This window comes from Lycorma delicatula, chromosome 12, assembly GCF_047948215.1.
Source record: "Lycorma delicatula isolate Av1 chromosome 12, ASM4794821v1, whole genome shotgun sequence".
NCBI lineage: Eukaryota > Metazoa > Arthropoda > Insecta > Hemiptera > Fulgoridae > Lycorma > Lycorma delicatula.
The window spans coordinates 75,560,490-75,579,109 of NC_134466.1; the positions used below are offsets into that span (position 1 = coordinate 75,560,490).

General features: G+C 33.8%; 1 protein-coding gene across 6 annotated transcripts in view; it reads left to right on the forward strand.

Annotated features, from left to right (window-relative positions):
• Positions 1 to 18,620, forward strand: part of LOC142333482 (putative multidrug resistance-associated protein lethal(2)03659) — a 118,058-nt gene that overhangs the window by 5,810 nt on the left and 93,628 nt on the right. For 3 of the 6 annotated variants that reach the window (XM_075380716.1, XM_075380715.1, XM_075380718.1), the window contains exons 2-3: positions 3,520 to 3,612; positions 14,525 to 14,635. In XM_075380716.1, coding sequence (XP_075236831.1) covers positions 3,520 to 3,612; positions 14,525 to 14,635 — 204 coding nt within the window. Of the gene's footprint in view, positions 1 to 3,519; positions 3,613 to 14,524; positions 14,636 to 16,346; positions 16,747 to 18,620 lie in introns of those variants that run through there. The other 3 variants (XM_075380720.1, XM_075380719.1, XM_075380721.1) reach the window with 3 other exon arrangements.

The following is an 18,620-nucleotide window of genomic DNA, read 5'->3' on the forward strand; positions in this document are numbered from 1 at the left end:
GCGAGCTGCCAGGGACTGCACTGCAACCCGCGCATGGAGTCTTGCCATATCTTGAGTCTGGCTTCCTTGATTGGCACGAACATACTCATTACGGGCGCGCTGGTAGACCCGCAGACGCTCAGCGCGCACGTCATCAACGATAATCCTCGTTAGGGGGCGACGCTGACATCTGACATCAAGTCACAGACTAGAGTAACACCACTTTTTCCCAGGTTTCCGCCTGCTAACAGACGGCTCCCCGGAAGCAGTGGTCATGACGGCTGCAGGCACTCTCCGATCAGCGGACTGGCCACTACCTAAGGGTCCGTTCATTGGCCGAAGCCGCCGTAGGACCCTATCGCAGCCGTTGTTGATGGTCCGGCCAAATTGTTCGGCCATCAATCCCACCTCCTCTCTGTGCTCCATGCGCCATTCCAACCCCTGCAAGGCAGCTGCGCACTCGTGCCGTACCCTGTGCTGATCCAAGCCCCGTAGGTTATAGCGATCCGAATCTGGAGCTCTCTAGACCGCCTCCTCGCCTTCAACGATCTCATAGATTATAAGCCTATGACCGCTTACACTAGCTTCGGGCCAGACAGTCCAACTACTTGTACTTCGCAGCAAGTCGCCAAAATGACGTTGATGTAACTTTCTCCCAGTTCGGAAGAGAAAATTGGCGGTTATTCTGCATATAATCAAGTAGAGGTTCCTGGCTTCCACAAACTGTTCGATACCAGCGCCTCTGAGGTCAGTGTGGTGAACCCCAGACGTGAGACTTGGCGTTAGCATTCAGAGCAACCATGTATTACATGCTCATTCACCATCTATTTTTTCAGTAGTTCATTTTTTTTCTCTGTAAGCTTCTCTAAAACGCATATTCATCGTGAAAAATATATCCTCGGGTTCTTTATCAGTAGTCGTAGTTTGTTATTTATTGTATTTTATTTATAACATACTATACACCTGTTGATGACGTCAATCAAAGTAGTCGGGGATTTCCCAACAACGACATTTTAGTTAGATGTATCTAATTAGGTGCTGACGATCTTCATCCCTAAATTATTTCATATAAAGCAACAAAATACAGTAAATTTATCGATGAAACAGTTCATTTTTTCAGGTGAATCGAAGTAATATTTTGCGCATGCATAGAACTTATTAGTGATAACATAAATGCAGTGTTATGTGTGAAAAAAATATCGTTCTTAATCGGAAAGCAAAAAATGCTCAATTTTGAACGAGTAAAATTATCAAACGATTTTAACCTATCTGACCCCCGTAGTTCAGTATTATGTTATAAAAATGTATCTCGTTATAAATTCGATTTAATTACATTCGTAGATAACATACAAGATGATACTGCAAATTTATATACAATAAACTTCTACTGAATTTATTATGAAATTAAACTGTGAATATGATAAACTTATCTTTGTGTCTACCGATAAAAAAACCTTTTACAAATGTCAAAGCGAAAAAAAATAAAATTTTTTGTTCAAAATAAATCGTACATTAATAGCGCTTTTGAAAATATAACAGAACAGTATTTTGAATTAAAAAAACAAGTTAAAAAAAAATAAATCCAAATTCTTTGTTGCGTATTTACATAGCAGTACCAGTTACGCGCTTAATGTTTGTGAAAATCAAACTGATTGACGAACAATATTTAGAAGCAATGATAAAATTAACGAATATTTCGAAAGGTTTATTTAAATGGTTAGCGGTTGGATGATGAATCAAATATTGAGATTGGATCTTTCGGTGACCGAATTCGATCCGCTTTACTGTTACCGAATAGTTTAAGAAAGAAAAAAGCTGTAATCAATGTAAAGAACGATTATCAAAAACGTTTCTTATGGTGCATTTTAGCCCATCTATTAGGCAGCGGAAAGAATTATCGAGTTTCATTCTATAGAAAATTTTAAAATCGTTTTAACATGAAAGGCATCGAATACTCTGTTTTCATTAGATTTTGATAAATCTGAAGTTCAAACCACCATAATCGGTGTAAATGTGTTGTTCTATGATATCGATCATGATGATGAATCGTTTAATTCTAAAAATGTATATTTAAAACGTGCGAATAATAATCGAAAACCAGTGGTGTAGTTGTTATTATTAACCGATGTTATTCTAAATCGATCTCATTTTATTCGATTAAATATGAAATACGGATGCAACGGTTTATCAAGACTGTTGGGTAACATAAATACAAGCGGTAGAAAATCGGAATATTGTTCCTATTGCTTGTATTGTTTTAAATCTGGGAGCGTGTGAAACGGAAGTGAAAAAACTCGAAATACATACTGAAGATTGTAAACAGAGAAAGGTTCAGAGAATTAGAATGTCAAAAGAATGGATTGGTAAGGATTAATAATTTTTTTTTTAACTGAAGAAATTCTGTTTTTTTAAACCACTTTTTATCTCAACATGACTTTGTGTCCAGGTGGAATGAAAAAGAAATACTATTAAGATAAGTCTTATAACTACTTAACCCTTTCTCACTTTCCTCGCCGCATTTGGAAGATATAGAACAAAAGCTTTTCCAATTATAAATCTTTATCCGATAGCTTTTTCAGTCAGGAATGCTTTATTGTAAAAATACTGGTATGTTCCTTTTGATAAGCCGAATAAAAAATGTTAACAGTAATTAAAAATAATCATTACTACAAAGTTGATGATGTAGTATTTACAAGAAAATTTGTTTTAAAATAACGTTTGTTGAAAAAAAATTATTCTAAGATCACATCGACGGTATAGATTACACGGATTTACAGAATAAGATCTTTGCTTATCAGGCAATGCCGGGTAAACCCACCGGGTCGGTCTAGTGGTGAACGCGTCTTCCCAAATCAGCTGATTTGGAAGTCGAGAGTTCCAGCGTTCAACTCCTAGTAAAGTCAGTAATTTTTACACGGATTTGAATGCTAGTTCGTGAATACCGATGTTCGTTGGTGGCATATCTCAGGAACGGTCGAACTGAGAATGTACAAGACTGCACTTCATTTACACTCATACATATCATCCTCTGAAGTATTATCTGAAAGGTAATTACCAGAGGCTAAACAGGAAAAAAAAGATAAGTGCAATGGAAGAATTTTATTTTATCGTTGGCTTCATTTCTTAATATATATATATATATATATATATATATATATACATATTGTAATCTTTTCAATAAGCAACCCCTCCTCAAGGCTCGATGAAATGAGGATGATATGTATGACATGTAAATAGTCTTGTGCAGACTCAGGACTACAATTCCTGAGATATATGGTTAATTGAACCCCGACCAACAAAGTACACCGGTAGACACTGTCTAGTATTCAAATCCGTCTACAAACTTTTACTACGATTTGAACCTCAGAACGTTCAATTTTGAAAATCAACTTAAGTGATTTGCAATGACGAATTTAGCACCAGGTGGGCTAAATAACAAGGAAAATATAAACTCAAGTCCAAAAAATATGTTATCAACTGGTGATTTGCATTTATGAGATGGAAAAGATAATTGGTGGTGTTTTTCTTTAATTTTTCTAGTGTTCTGAAAGGAGAAGTGGATGGTGATGAAAAGACAGAGAAACCAGAAAATCCAAGGGAAACAGCTAACCCATTATCTGTCCTTACCTTCAGGTAGGTTTATAATGATTTTTGTTTAATAATAATTGAGATAATATTTAAATTACAGTTTAGACTACAGTCTTTTCTTTCTTTTCCTGTTTAGCCTCCGGTAACTACCGTTTTAGATAATTCTTCTACAGTTTAGTTACAGTTTGAATATTTGATAAATTTGTTCTGAATTTTATTTGAAAGCATTGTAAATCTTTGTTTCACCTGATAAGCCTCATATTGAGCTTTGTGTACAGCTGCTACAAAGAAGCCAAATCTCTAAAAGATTTTTAAGCAGAATCATCAAACTACACGGATGACAAATGCCAAAAAGACATAGTAACTGATGTCCCACATCCTTAACGTACATCTGTTGTGTACTTAGCAAAAATTCACTAAAATACACTAGAGGGAGGGGGAACTGAGAATAAAGTAAAAAATAATAGATAGTGATAAAGGAACGAATTATCTTAAGAAGAACAAAATGTAACATATCTGAAGGAATTTTGCAAACCCTTGTGTTCAAGTAGCGGGCATCTATCCGTCCTATCCAAAATCTCGAGCCAAGATCTGAGTACCATACTCAGACTGGGAATAGCACATTTCTTACCATAAATATTGTATTAAGCAGCTTAAAAAATAATGCCACAAATTGTTTTTCCTTATTTACTAAATAAACACTTGAAGGGAAATCAGTCTTCCTTAGGGAAAACTTTCCCACAAGTTCAGAATTGCATGGCGTGTAAAAAAATTCAAGTAAATTATATAAATTTGAAGAATAGTGTTCTGAAACTAAAAATAGATGTTATCTGTTATAACATAGGCTTGCATAATAGCTAATGATTTGTCATTAGAACCAAAAGCAACTGCTTGTGTATTATCTTTGACTGAACCTTTATTAGGAAAAGGTTTTGAAGTTTGGATGGACAAGTACTATAATAGTCCCAAACTTGCCTATTTTTTAAAAGAAAATAATACAGACTACATAGGCACACAAAGGATTACTAGGAAAGATGTTTCCGAGTGATTCAGGAAGGTAAAACTGAAAAAAGGGGACAGCTACACCATACATTTGGGCAAAGTAATGCTAATAAAATGGCATTAAAGCTTACAAAAGCTATTTGTGATACATAGCGGTCGATAAGCGACGCTGCCTTCAAATCCGCCAGGCTTCTCGAAAAAAAAACCAGCCTTGAGAGTTTCCAATCCCCTGGAGTATAGTCTCGGGATATCATGTAATTCATGACCGGAATTGGCGCTGTCTCCGTTACGACCCTCACTCACTACTTCAGCCGGGATCCCGTCGGGTCCCGGATCTTGTGAGAATTAGCCGCAGCAAGGAGCTCGTGCAGCTCGAAACGTGGTATATCGTCAGCTACAATTTCGATCCGAGAGGGGTCAGTAGCTCTCGGAAACAGGTTCTCGATTAACTCTATGATCTGAGCATCAAAGAGTGTGGGGTGACGACGTCCAAATCGACCTGTGACGATTTTGAAGCCGTCACCCCAAACGTCTTGGTCTATCTTCTTACAGAGAGACTTACATGCGTCGCGTTTGGCTCTCTTAATCGTCGCCTTGTAACGACGGCTTAAATAGGCGTCTGGCCTATATACTCGTCTTGAGCAGGATCGGCACTCTGAATATTGAGCCTGATGGTCCTTTGATACGCCCGACGCGAGAATTGACACCTACCTCTCAGTAAACTCAGGGGAGAGGACCAACGCCCATGCGCCCCGTCTAGTGCACCCAGATATTCTGATGACGACAGCGCTCTCGCATTCTTCAGTAACCACAACTATGATGGCGCGGGGAGATGGTATACCAATAAGGCTGGCCGTAACAGACTCACCCAGCTTGAGACAGCCAACCTTGGAAACATCCCTATGAGCCTTCTCTGCCGGACGGGCACACAAACTACGTTGGTCGCTCAGACTGTCGATTCTCAAGACCCAACAGTTAACAGATCCATATTGAGGCAAGCTAACCAAAGTTAAATCAATGCATGAACAAGAGCCACCCCTGTGGAAGGTGGGCTCGTCATTGTTCACACATACTAAATCCGATGCATTGACCATGTCACTTAAGAAATCGCCTCGTACGTTCCCCTGAACCCCTGCCAATTCCGGAGACTTGACGTTGAAATTGCCTGTCAAGACAGCCCTGCCTCTCTGAAAACCAGCGACACAGTCGAAAAGTTGGTCTAAAAGATTTGTGTAGACCTCCACATCGATATTGAAGGAGTGGTACTATGAAAACACCACCACCTCCCACAAATCGATCGATATAACCCGAGCCAAGCCCCAAGTTTACAAGCGGAACACCCACCACAAGAAAGTCAATACTCGCGTTCACCGCGCGTTCAGAAAGCCACCTATCGCTCGTGACAGACCCCCTATTGGGTTCTGAGATGGTTGTCAGATCAACACCAAACCGGTTGCCTCCTGCCAGCAATTATACATCGCCTGGGAACACCGGTTGCCATTGAGTTGAAGGATCTTCATTTCCTCCTAGCACAAGCACCACTCAAAGTTCTGAGGCTCTCCGCTTCACAGAGTACGCAGGAAACTTTCTCAGTACAATGTTGCCTCCGGTGTTCCGATCTGCCGTAATTATAACATAAGTCTGTGCGGTCGGTGCCGGTGTAGCACGACGTAACGTGTTGACCTCCTAGCAACGATAGCAGCTCGTTTTGAGATCGCGAATGACGGTGCGACACAGAACCCACCCGATGCTTATTCTCTTTTCGGTCAGGATCTTGGCAGCCCGGTGTGACATTATAACTGTGGCCTTCTGTGTGAACCAAAATGCAGGACCAATCGAGGTCAGCCTGAATTCTTCGCTTTCGCCCGGTATGGCCGCAACTTCTTTGACAGACTGTTCGTCAGTGGTGACGTCAATATCGCTAATATGGGCCACCGTACGCCTATCTACCTTTGACCTGAGACTGACACCAGTCCTGGATTACATCACCGTTTTGAAAGATTCAGCGGCTTTGGCGTTTTTCACTCTTATTCGGAGTTCCTCGCTATTGCCCTAGTGGAGCGATAGAACATTATAGATAGAGCTACCTCATCGACGGTCACCTTATCTTTCATAGTGCGCAAAAGATCGGTGTACGTCCTCTCTGCCGACCTCACTACCAAAGTTTTGGTATCTTTGTTCCCTGTCTTGACAGAGGCGGTATCCTTGTCACCTGTAGCCGGTCTCGTACGCTTCAACAGGTTAACCCGGATGGGTTTGTCGCAGGTCTTGCCGAGGTAGGCAAGGAACCTCCCAGCGGAGAGTTCGCGGGAAGATTAAAAACCAAGTTACCAGGTTCACAGAGGACCAAGCGGTATGCCCGCAAAAGTCAGACGTAACGACACGGTCGCCCTCACCGGAACTATAAAAAAAACAGTGTAGAATGATCCTCCTACCACGAACTTCCTCTCCGAGGAGATCCATCGACTTTATCACTTATTACCTGTCCTGTTCCCATTTGGCTTTACTCTCCCGAAATAGGGAGGAGGCGAAACAGGATGTCGCGTGGTGTCTGTCAAATGTGACATTACCAGTTCGGTCCGCTAGGTCGGCCAAGTGCACAAGTTCGTCGGTGCTAACCGGTGGCTCCTTAATAGCTTCCGTTGTGGACAATAGTGCAGTGGGCCAACGTCGAAGAGCCAGGAGCTTTAATTCTTCATCTGTAACATCATGCTCAAGATTGACCTGTAGTTCCGTCTTCCGGCACGGCTCTGCCTGACTAGCCACCGCTAATTTTCCGACAGGTGAGGAATGTTCACATAATTCCCTGAAATCGTGCGCAAGTAAAGTGAGATCTTTATCAAGCAGTTTTATCTTCCTCTTCGTGCTACGGCCAATAAAACTGCTTCGGAACAGCCGTGAACAAGTCAATCTCTTCTGTCTCCATAGTTAGGAAAAATGTAGAGCGATGGGCAGATGCCTCTTCCTCACCAGCGACCTCTCCAGCTTCTTAATTGCCTGGAATGGATTTCCATCCATCCTGTGGCAATACGGGTAGACTAAACGAAGAGGTAGTGATAAATCTGTGCTTGGAACTCAAAAACCTGTTATTTGATACCTCTCATGGCTATTTTTGTAGGCAGGGGGCTATTTTTTGAGGGGGAGGTAAAATGTATATGTCCGTATCTGGGGTCAAAAATTTTGGGAGGATAAAAATGTAGAGGGGTTCGGGATCGGTGCAGAGACTGAAGGAGACGATTGGTTAAAGAAGGGTAAAGGAGATAAAAGTGGGTGAAATTTCCCCTTATATTCAGTCTCTAGCACTGGGAATAAACACACCGAGCTGAACCGAGTTACCGAAAATACTTTAACTCCTAATGATGAAAACGATAAAGTCAATATATCTGCCGAAGCCGGTAAACAACTGTCGACTTGCTTGATCTTGCAAAGCACTAAGAAGAATGAAAAACGCCTTTATTCCTAGAGGCAATAAAGTCGATTCTTTAAAAATCAGAATAAAAAGTAAGTACGTAACCCAAAAATCATGAAATCAATACAACACAACCAGAAAAATAAACTCGATTTGATACCGTCGTCCGTTTCCAAAAATTCTCTAAAAAACCACACAAAACACGCCGAACTAAGAAATCGTACTTCGGCTCGGTAAGAGTTCTCCGCTAGACTTTACTTCAGAAATTAAAGAAATTTGTTGATTGAAAATTAACTCTAAATCGGCCTTATTTGAGTAAGAGTGCAACAACCTGTCCAATTGCGCATGATATTGTGATTTTAATTGTTTTTCCAGTATAATTTCCACTCTCAAATTGGCTGTCTTCCATGTTATCTTTTTATTCAACAGTTAGTTAACTTATTTTAATTTCATTAAGTTATGTAAAAGTACTCTTTAATGTTTGAAGAATATTGGTTACTTATTTATTAATGTTGCTATTGTTATTTATTAATTTTTATTTTTTAGTTTTTTTTATGTATCTTTTCATTATTGAAAATTTCCTAACTATACAGAATGTCTCACTTCAATCGCCTCATACAATTTTCTCGTAAAATACGAGAATTTTCGCACAATACGAAAAAATGACCTAAACAAAAGTTAATCAGATTGGAGGGGGGACATCTCATGGTGACGTGGTTTTGACCTTGAACTTGATCTTATTTCTAGGTTAGACTACTTTTTCAAATGGAATAGATCGATTTTTAACCCCACTAATGAAAAGAGTAGAAAATCTTACGTTGGAGTATGTGGTTACACATAACATTGGCATTTTTTGAAGGTCATACGACTAACCATTAGAAATAGTGTTATACAGGTGCTGGATTCTTTGAGCAGATATTTACAGTCACTGATTGTAGAGTTGTGAAAAGATGATTGTTATCTGGTACTGTCTTCAATCAACAAATTGTGTTAATTGTATACTGTATGCGATTAACTCTCAAACCATGAACTTTAAGAAGCTGAAAAAATGAAATCAAAAAATATTATGGAAAGAAAAAATTTTAAATTAAGCAAGGGAAGTGAAACAACATCAACACCAGCTTCTTTCTTAAAAAGAATAGATTTTTTTAAACTTACCTTTGACTTTTTTTAAAGAGTGAAAAAACCTAGGTCAATAAATTAAATCTATTTTAATTTAGATAAGTTTATAACATAACTTACTACATCGAGTTAATTTAATAAAGAAGGATGTATTGTATAAGCATTTTATCAAATTAACTAATTGGATGCAATGTCAAAATGAAAATTACTTGATTGTATAATGTTTATTTTATAGAGTTGTTTAAATGTTTGTGTGTGATTAAAAATACAGCAAAACTTATTTTCTATACAATTCAAAATTAATGAAAGAATTGTTTAGTTATAATTAACAGTTGAGTGCTCTCAAATAACTTTATAATGAAATTTGTAGCATCATATTACATATGCTTACACTGTTTTGCGACATTAGTAACATCATTATTATTATTTATTATTCTGTTATGTTTCAGTTAATTAACTGTATACATACTATTCATACATACAAGTCTTTCAATTGATAATATCTGTCTGATATGCTTTATAATATAATTATTTTACTAGAATGTTTATTTTTATTAGAGAATTCATATTTAACTACCCTGATAGTTTTTATTGATGTTTTGTAATTTAATAATTATAACTATCGATAAGCTTTATGACTCTTTTGACAGTATTTTGGCTTTATCTGTTTCTTTATTAAATCTAAGATAACTTGAATAAATATTACTGCCTATTCAGATTTACTAGCTTTAATAAATAAAAGCTTTACTTGAACATGTATACATCATTTCAAGAATGATAGATTTGGTCTTGCGAATAACAAAAAAGGAAGCGGTGGAGCATTTCCTGAGAAGGATTAAGATTGACCGTAGAAAAACTTTCAGTAGAGAAGCATTAGAATCTTGATTAGTTAGTACTGATTATAACAGTTGTTTCTGGATGAAATAGTATTATATTTTATTCCCTGAATAAAAATATTATATATGTTTTTATTAATTTTTGTTGAAATCAGTAAGTTTGAAAATGTTATTGGATAAATAATGATATTAAATTACATTTCACATCATTTATGTACGGTTATATAAAATTATATAATGCAATATTTTCACTTTTTCTTTCTTAGATTGATGTTAACTGTATATAAACATAAATTATAGTTGTAATATTTATGTCACTAAATTTTATATACTGAAACGTTTTAAATATGGTATCTGTATGTTCTCTGTGATTTAGATTTTAAGCAAGGTATTGCATGCAAGGTATGTCTAGTACTAGTTTCAACTTTCTGCAGAAAGTTGTATATAAAAAAAGAGTCCCTGAACAGTTCCAGAAGACAGTCACCCCATACCAACTTCTAATAAAGAAATTATCTTACTATATACAAACAGGGATCTTACTTACTTACTTTTTTTTATCTTACTTTTTAATCTTTACATGGAACTAGCAGTTAATGATGTTAAAGAACAATTTAGATTCGGAGTAACAGTACAAGGTGAAAAGATAAAGATGCTACGATTTGCGATGATATAGTAATTCTAGCTGAGAGTAAAAAGGATTTAGAAGAAACAATGAACGGCATGGATGAAGTCCTACGCAAGAACTATTGCATGAAAATAAACAAGAACAAAACGAAAGTAATGAAATGTAGTAGAAATAACAAAGATGGACCGCTGAATGTGAAAATAGGAGGAGAATAGATTATGGAGGTAGAAGAATTTTGTTATTTGGGAAGTAGAATTACTAAAGATGGACAAAGCACGAGCGATATAAAATGCTGAATAGTACAGGCGAAACGAGCCTTCAGTCAGAAATATAATTTGTTTACATCAAAAATGAATTTAAATGTCAGGAAAAGATTTTTGAAAGTATATGTTTGGAGTGTCGCTTTATATGGAAGTGAAACTTAGATGATCTGAGTATCTGAGATGAAAAGATTAGAAGCTTTTGAAATACGGTGCTATAGAAGAATGTTAAAAATCAGATGGGTGGATAAAGTTACAAATGAAGAGGTATTGCGGCAAATAGATGAAGAAAGAAGCATTTGGAAAAATATAGCTGAATGAAAAGACTGACTTATAGGCCACATATTAAGGCATCCTAGAATAGTCGCTTTAATATTTGAGGGACAGGTAGAAGGAAAAATTGTATAGGCAGGCTACATTTGGAATATGTAAAACAAATTGTTAGGGATGTAGGATTTAGGGGGTATACCAAAATGAAACGACTAGCACTAAATATGGAATATTGAAGAGCTGCATCAAACCAGTCAAATGACTGAAGACAAAAAAAAAAAATAAATACAAACAGGTGCTGGCCCATAAGAGTTGGAATAGCACAATTGGTCATTTTCAAGGATTAATGAAATGGTATCGGTAGATTAGATAAATGAAAATGTCAGTCAGACTCACAGAGGGACTGTATCCCATCAGAATACGATTTAGTTTACTTCTTTTCTAGAGCTCCAGTTCATGATACTACAATACTTTGTTGATTACAGTTAAGAACACTTGTATTAATATATATGGCTGGACATTTAAAATCTGGACTGATTTAGATAATATATTTATTAAAAAAAAAAAAAAAAAATCATACATTCATATGTAATTTCGCTGGTTCTGGAGGCTAAACAGAAAAAGAATGAATTGTATAGGTCTAGTTTATGTTAGGAAAGGTAGATTTACCATTACTTTATTACACCATATCCACAATTATACATAGTAATGCGGTTATATTACTACGGATAATAAAAATGAGAGTGCTCCAGTAATTGCCTGAAAGGATGAAGTAAAAACGTTGATCAAAACAATAACTAAAGTAACAAACCTTAAACAGAGTCAATAAATTAACAAAGTCAATAAATAAAATAAGAGAATAAAATAGAATAAGTAATTAAAAAAAACAGAGTAAGAGATACTTAATTATTAATACATAAAGATTATAGTCCACGTTAATTTATAAAAGAGAAATGATGATGATGACAATGGATAATGTTAATGGATAAAATTGGTACAGAGAGAAATTAAAAAAAAAGTAAATAAATAATTAAAAATGTTAATCCATAAATACTTTAGTAAGTTCAGTATTTAGGTAAACATTGAATTAGTAGTTGAAAATTCATGATAGTCTGGTTAGCATTTTTAAAAGCTTACCAACAAACTAATATTATTTCTATAAAAGGAAATCTTTTTTTTTAATTTTAAATTAATTAGTCAGAAAATCTTTTAGGTTTTTCAAGTAGTTTATTATTAGAATTGGAAGCACAATAAGTTCCTTTCTTTCAGGACATTTTTGATATTTACATTGTTATTAGTTGGTATTTTATTGCTAAAAGTTTTTTAATTTTTCATAATTTTATTCATCTTCAGAGAAGATTTTTAACGATTTCCTTGAGATACTGTCTAAGAATACTCCTATTATTGTAAGGAATCTTAAGGTAATATCTCTAGGTTCTTACATGTAAGATATAATTTGACAATACTTTTCATTGGTTTGTCTCAGTTCACTGATGTAGAATTTTGTCTTAGTTTTAAGTGAAACATTACAATAAAAATTTGATAAATTGGACTTAATAGGTTTGGGCTGAATCATCAAAATTCTGGGTTATCCGGATTGAGTTGTTTTTATTATCACTTATTTAATGAGTTGCATTTTGCTTGTGATGGTAATAAAAGTTATTTAAAATTGTTTCTTTTTAAATAATAAACCGAGCTAAATTTAAGAAATAAATATCTTTTCAAAACATGTATTGAAACATATTTATTTGCTGATGCTGCCACTTCAGTGACTGATGCATAGACTTAGGTATGGACGCAAGGTGAAGTTAATACATCGTTTCCTAAATATCAACCTATACGATTCACATTTACGGGGATTAGATAACAATCTGATAGCCAACTTTTATGTTTTAAAAACTCATTCTAATTTTTTTCGAGGGAGTCCCTTCTCTATTTTACAGAGAAATATACAGAACGATTCAGCAGGGAAAAAATATAATTTGGGAACCGATTCTAGAGCTTGAAGTAAAAAGAAAAAGTTTAAACAAACGTATGTCCGAAAACGCTTTGTATCGAGTTACAGTAGCAAAAAATTCGCCCGGATTTCAGATACCACGGTGAAAGGAACCTTACTGAAATTTTTAAGGCGTTATATAAGCGATAAACTTAATTGTTTCATGTTTTTGACCAAATTAACCTAATAAAACAAGACCCAAAACTGTATCTCCTGTTCTTTTCAAGATATCCAACGTAAAATAGAAAAAATTCGGTGACAAACAACACCCATTTTTTTTTTTTTTTTTTAAGTACAATTCTGTTAAATGATTTATAAATGCTTTAAATTTTATTATCAAAACTTGTAGAGAATTTAATTTTGAAAAAAATTGATCTAATAAAGTATATAAAAAACAAAAAAGAAATCGGCTATTATTATTAAAAACAAAAGGAGGAGCAAAATGTAACAGAAAATGTTATGAAACTCTAAAAATTAAAAACAACTGTTTTTAGTAAAATAAATTTGATATTTGAAAAATTAAAAAGCTTTTAATTTACATTTTTACTTCCTTGCACGAAGTAAAGTACGCGGTAAATTTCGGTTTTCAGATTTCAACGGAAAATCCATTTTGACCATCCCTGAATCAACTTCGACTAGTTCGGCGTGAAATCTGTATGTACGTATCTTGCAGTAAGCAATATGAACATAGTTTTTAGAAATTGAAGTTTTTTGTGTTGGGACACTTAATGGAGTGTAATTTACTTATTGTATTCAACAATAAAACTTGTAAATTCATTTGTTTTCCTTTTGTTAGAGTTACTTCAAAATTTTCTGTTTCCTTGTGCCGCTCTGTAGAACAGATTTATATCTATATGTAGAAATTAATTTTGTAGAAACAGGCGCAGATTCAAAAAAGTGTCTTAAGTAATTTTATTTGGACGAAATTATTTCTTATTTTTTAACGCATTTTTATGTCGGTTCCATTTTTTTTTTAAATAATTATTTATTCTAGGCAAGTTGGAGAAACTAACCTGTTGTTCTGATAAGAAGTAATTCCTCCAAGGGTTAATACCTTTTATACCCTTTTGTTTTCTGTGTGCTCTTCATCCATGACTGGTTTCATCTGTGGTACTGTGCTGGCATCTTGTAGTAACCACCAGAGCTGTCACTTTTTGACAGAACCAAGTGAGGTGGAAATGTTTCTTGTGGTCCTGTTTTATAAATTGGGATTTTACAAAATACGGTACACCTAAGTGGCTGAACTTGAATTACTGATCAAGGCTCGCTGGTCTGTACCAGCAAAGCTAAACAACTGTTGCAGATGTCATAAAATTTGCATTTTATTGCCATTTATAAAATTATAATAAAATGATACTGTAAGAAATGTAATGGTAAATTAATTTACCAGCTTTGAATCTATTTATTAATTGTTTCATTATTTTTTTTTTATTCCAGTTGGTTACTTAGGTTGTTTATTGTTGGTTACAAACGTGAACTGGAGGTGACAGATTTGTATAGTCCCTTATATGAACATAGATCAGATGTTTTAGGGGACAAATTTGAAAGGTATGTCATTTATTCATATATTTTTTCTTATCATTATAAAAACTATTCATTAATATGATAAAATATACATGTGTGCCAGATTAAATTTTAAAAAACTTAATCACGTCATTGAGATGTCTTCAAGTCGAGCATAAAACTTACGTAAAAATTTAATCGGTGCTTGACTTTTTTCTTTTTTTTTTCTAAAAAGTTTAATTATAAACAAATATATTTAAATGGTGTAATACTGTAATACAGGAGAAAAGAATTGTGTTTAATATAGATAAAAATTAATTATTAGGTTGTAAATTTATACTCATATTTTAAAAAAGTAACAGGAGAATTAATTACATAAGAAGTAGCACAATCTTATCATGACTTGTGTTGTGGTGGTTAATGAAAGAAATTAATTATTCATATCAGTATATATGAACAATAGGATGATTTAGAAGGAAGGAATTTCATGCAGTAAACTTGTAAAAAAAAAAAAAGATAAAAATCGAGTTGGTTTACTTATACAAACTTATCTAATATTACTTCCCAAAGGTTTGCAGTACTTGTGTCAGTCCCTGGAGAACTGTTTGCTGGAAATAAGTGTATATTGTATTACAATTTAGTTTGCTATAATTTTTCTATGGAAATAATTACATTTTTATAACGTTTTTTTTTTTTTGGCATAGAAAAACTTCTTTTTTTTTAAAGTACGTTGTTTGTATAATTAGCTAAAAAAATCTTCTAAAAAACAGTTTACATGTATTTTGTAAAATAGTGATTAAACTAAGAGCAGCAATTTAAAAAATGTTATTTTGTTTTATCATATTAATCAACAAATAGTTTGCTATTTTGGATTTGGTTGTTAAATCAAACAGCAATATATTTATTAAATTAGCAATGGAACTGAATTTGTGAATAATATTTATTACATGGTTCGGTTTCTAAAATATTTAAAGCTATGTATTAACCATTAAACTGTAGCTAAAATGGTTTCAATATGGTTTAGATTAAGTGTCTAATTTTTAGGTTCATTCATATATTTTCAGTTATTCATTATCTCTGTTTTTATAATGCATTAATTACAGCAAATTCTGGTATAGAAGTCTAACTTTATTTTGAAAACGAATTTGTTGAACTAAGGAGAGGTCTATTATAAATCAAATTTAAATAATTTAATATTATTATTATTTTTATAATTGTAATTATCAGTTAATGCCTACTTAGGGCTTTAGCAACAATAACAATGAGGCTCAACCCTCTATGTACAGGATTTCCATTCTATACAACCCACATTCCTATTATCAGTATCTAGTTTTTGGAAACTGTTAATATTAATAGATTTAAATTTTATTTGTTCTTTTAAATATCATATTTCTTTCTATTTAAACTTAATAAGAAATATAAACATTACAGAAGTAGGACGTAGGTTCAGTGTTAATGAAAAAGTTTTTCATGATTGACAGAAAATAATGATATTAAAAATTCCTTTGGAAAATAATCTATGGGATCAAATGAAGTGTCAAATCGGAAAACTATATATCAAATGCTGAATCTACTGGAAAGGCTTGGAGGATTTGCAGTCTTGATATATTATGGGTTGCAGCAGTATAACATTACAGTAAATATAATGCTACAAAATATGGAATATCTGTTCAGAGGAACAGTTGTCCAACATCGTTAGTGATATGTTTGATTGATTTAACATGTTTTAGTTGATACTGAACACAGTAATGCGATGCGTGGAATACCTCTGCCTTTATTTCCAACTGCTGTCCACTGGCTTCCAGCGCTTAGCTATATTTCAACTCCACATCTAAGAAAGAAAGAAATAGACATCAAAATGATAGAAAATAAAATGGCTTGATGAAATTATTCTCTTGAAAAATATATAGCATTGTAGCTGAAATCAAAAATGCCTATTTGCCTTACCTCAGCAAGTTTTCATCCATGAACTCTCTGAAAGATAAATGGATTGAATCTTGTGGTTCTTTTTCATTGCTTGATAAAAGAGTCTGTAGGAATGATTTGATAAAAAGTATTTTGGACTCTTATGGCATCACTGGATCAACAAAAACTATTTTAGGACTTGGAAAGGAAAATACATGAATACAGGGATTTGTCAGTTCTCCCACCTATAGGTAAGTGACAACTAACATAGTGTGGATCACTTTTTTTTTTTAGTCGCCCATAATCCCTGGAGAGTTACAGAACTTAATCTTTCTGTTGATGATGTCATTTTTTAAGCTTAAAATAATTTAAGATTTAGTATTTTGATGTTTTGTGTTATACAATAGCATGCAAATTAACTCAAACACAGGACAATTTTGCTTATTTTTATGTTGTGGCTACACCGTTTGACCATACCCATTCCTTAAGTTATCTATGTAATGTGAGGTTATTGTTGTTTTATTTATTTAGTAATTTTCATATTTTAAATTGTGTTTTGTGAAAGCTTATTTCATTATTTATTACAAAAAGTTGTTTTTCAATGTTCCAAAATATGAGTTTTAAAATCCTTGTTGAAATCCAGTTTCCCAAATCTGATATCTCATGGTTATATAGTTACTGATATGTTTGATTCTTTCTAAATGTGACTAGATGTTTTCTACAATAAAATTTTGAAATAGTTATATTAGAAAGAGACCGACAGATGAGCATTTAACTTCTGAGAATCACTGCATCCCAGTTCGAACCAGGTTTTGAGAAATTTTAGAAATGCAGTCAGTTTCAGACATCATATTCTCCTCCATAATCTTTCAATCATTAATAGGGCTTAGAAGAATCTTGTAAAACATACCATTGATTTAGTAAATTATATTGGTCCGCCTATAGTTTTTTCTTATTTCTATGGCCCCCTCCTAAAAAGGTTTGTTTCATCACTGATTTATACGATAATTAGTTTTTCAGACAGAAGTGTAAGAAAATATAGTAAAACAAGAACCTCTAGTCCTTATGTACTCTAATAGGATTCGGGTTAAAAAATATTAATAATTTGTATTTGACACCAGAAGTTTTACAAAAAAAAAATTCTAGGTCCAGTATCCAAGCTTCCTTCTTACTGCATGCATGCTTTTTTTTATTGAATTCATAAATTGCAATGCCAAACGACATCTAGAATCATATTATTTTCACATTTTCTTTCATTTGAAAGTACCTTTAAATGTATATCCTATTTGTATAAGTTATATAACTGAGAATAGATGAAGCCTTGCATTCCATAATCCACATGTGTTGCCTACACTAGATTCTATGAAAACTAATAGTGTGATAGAATGCAATGCAGCTGCAGCATTTGTCTCTTTATGTTAATTGTAATAATAATTAATTAGTTCCACTTAAAATTTCATGATGTAAAGTCCATGTATGACTGTCATTCGATGCACATCATCGTCTTATTATTGTAAAGTTAGTAATAACTTACACATAACTTATATAATTAATATAATATGTATACTATACATTTCGTATATATACAAATAACTTATATAATTAGTATTTGTGTGTAGATCAAAGAAAGTTGTATAATATTAAATTTTTATTAAAAATAAAGATTATTTTTAAAAATACTCTTTCGTTATGTAAAACCATAACTGGCGCAGTCGGTATAGGACACTTCAAGAAAATTAATGAATATAATTTTTGTTCAGTTTCAATTGTTAATGAAATGAACTAAATAAATAGACATCTCAGGAAATTGATGTACATAATTTCTTCAATCATTGAATCGTTTAAGAGGTGATTGATTCAATCTTCAAACTTCAGAGACATAGAAGAGAGGACATTTCTACAAGCTGTTCCAGTCGGCAGAATTAGTGAATGTAATCCTGATCAACAACTCGTTCATCGAAGTCACGATCAATCGTCGGAAGGCAACTGCAGACTACGATGGCAACTCCATATTGCCAACACAATCAATCAGTGAAAGGCCAATCAATCGAAGGCAACCCAACCAATCAGCGAAAGCAACAAATCACCATATATATAATGATAAAAGTAGTACTCTGAGTAAGAA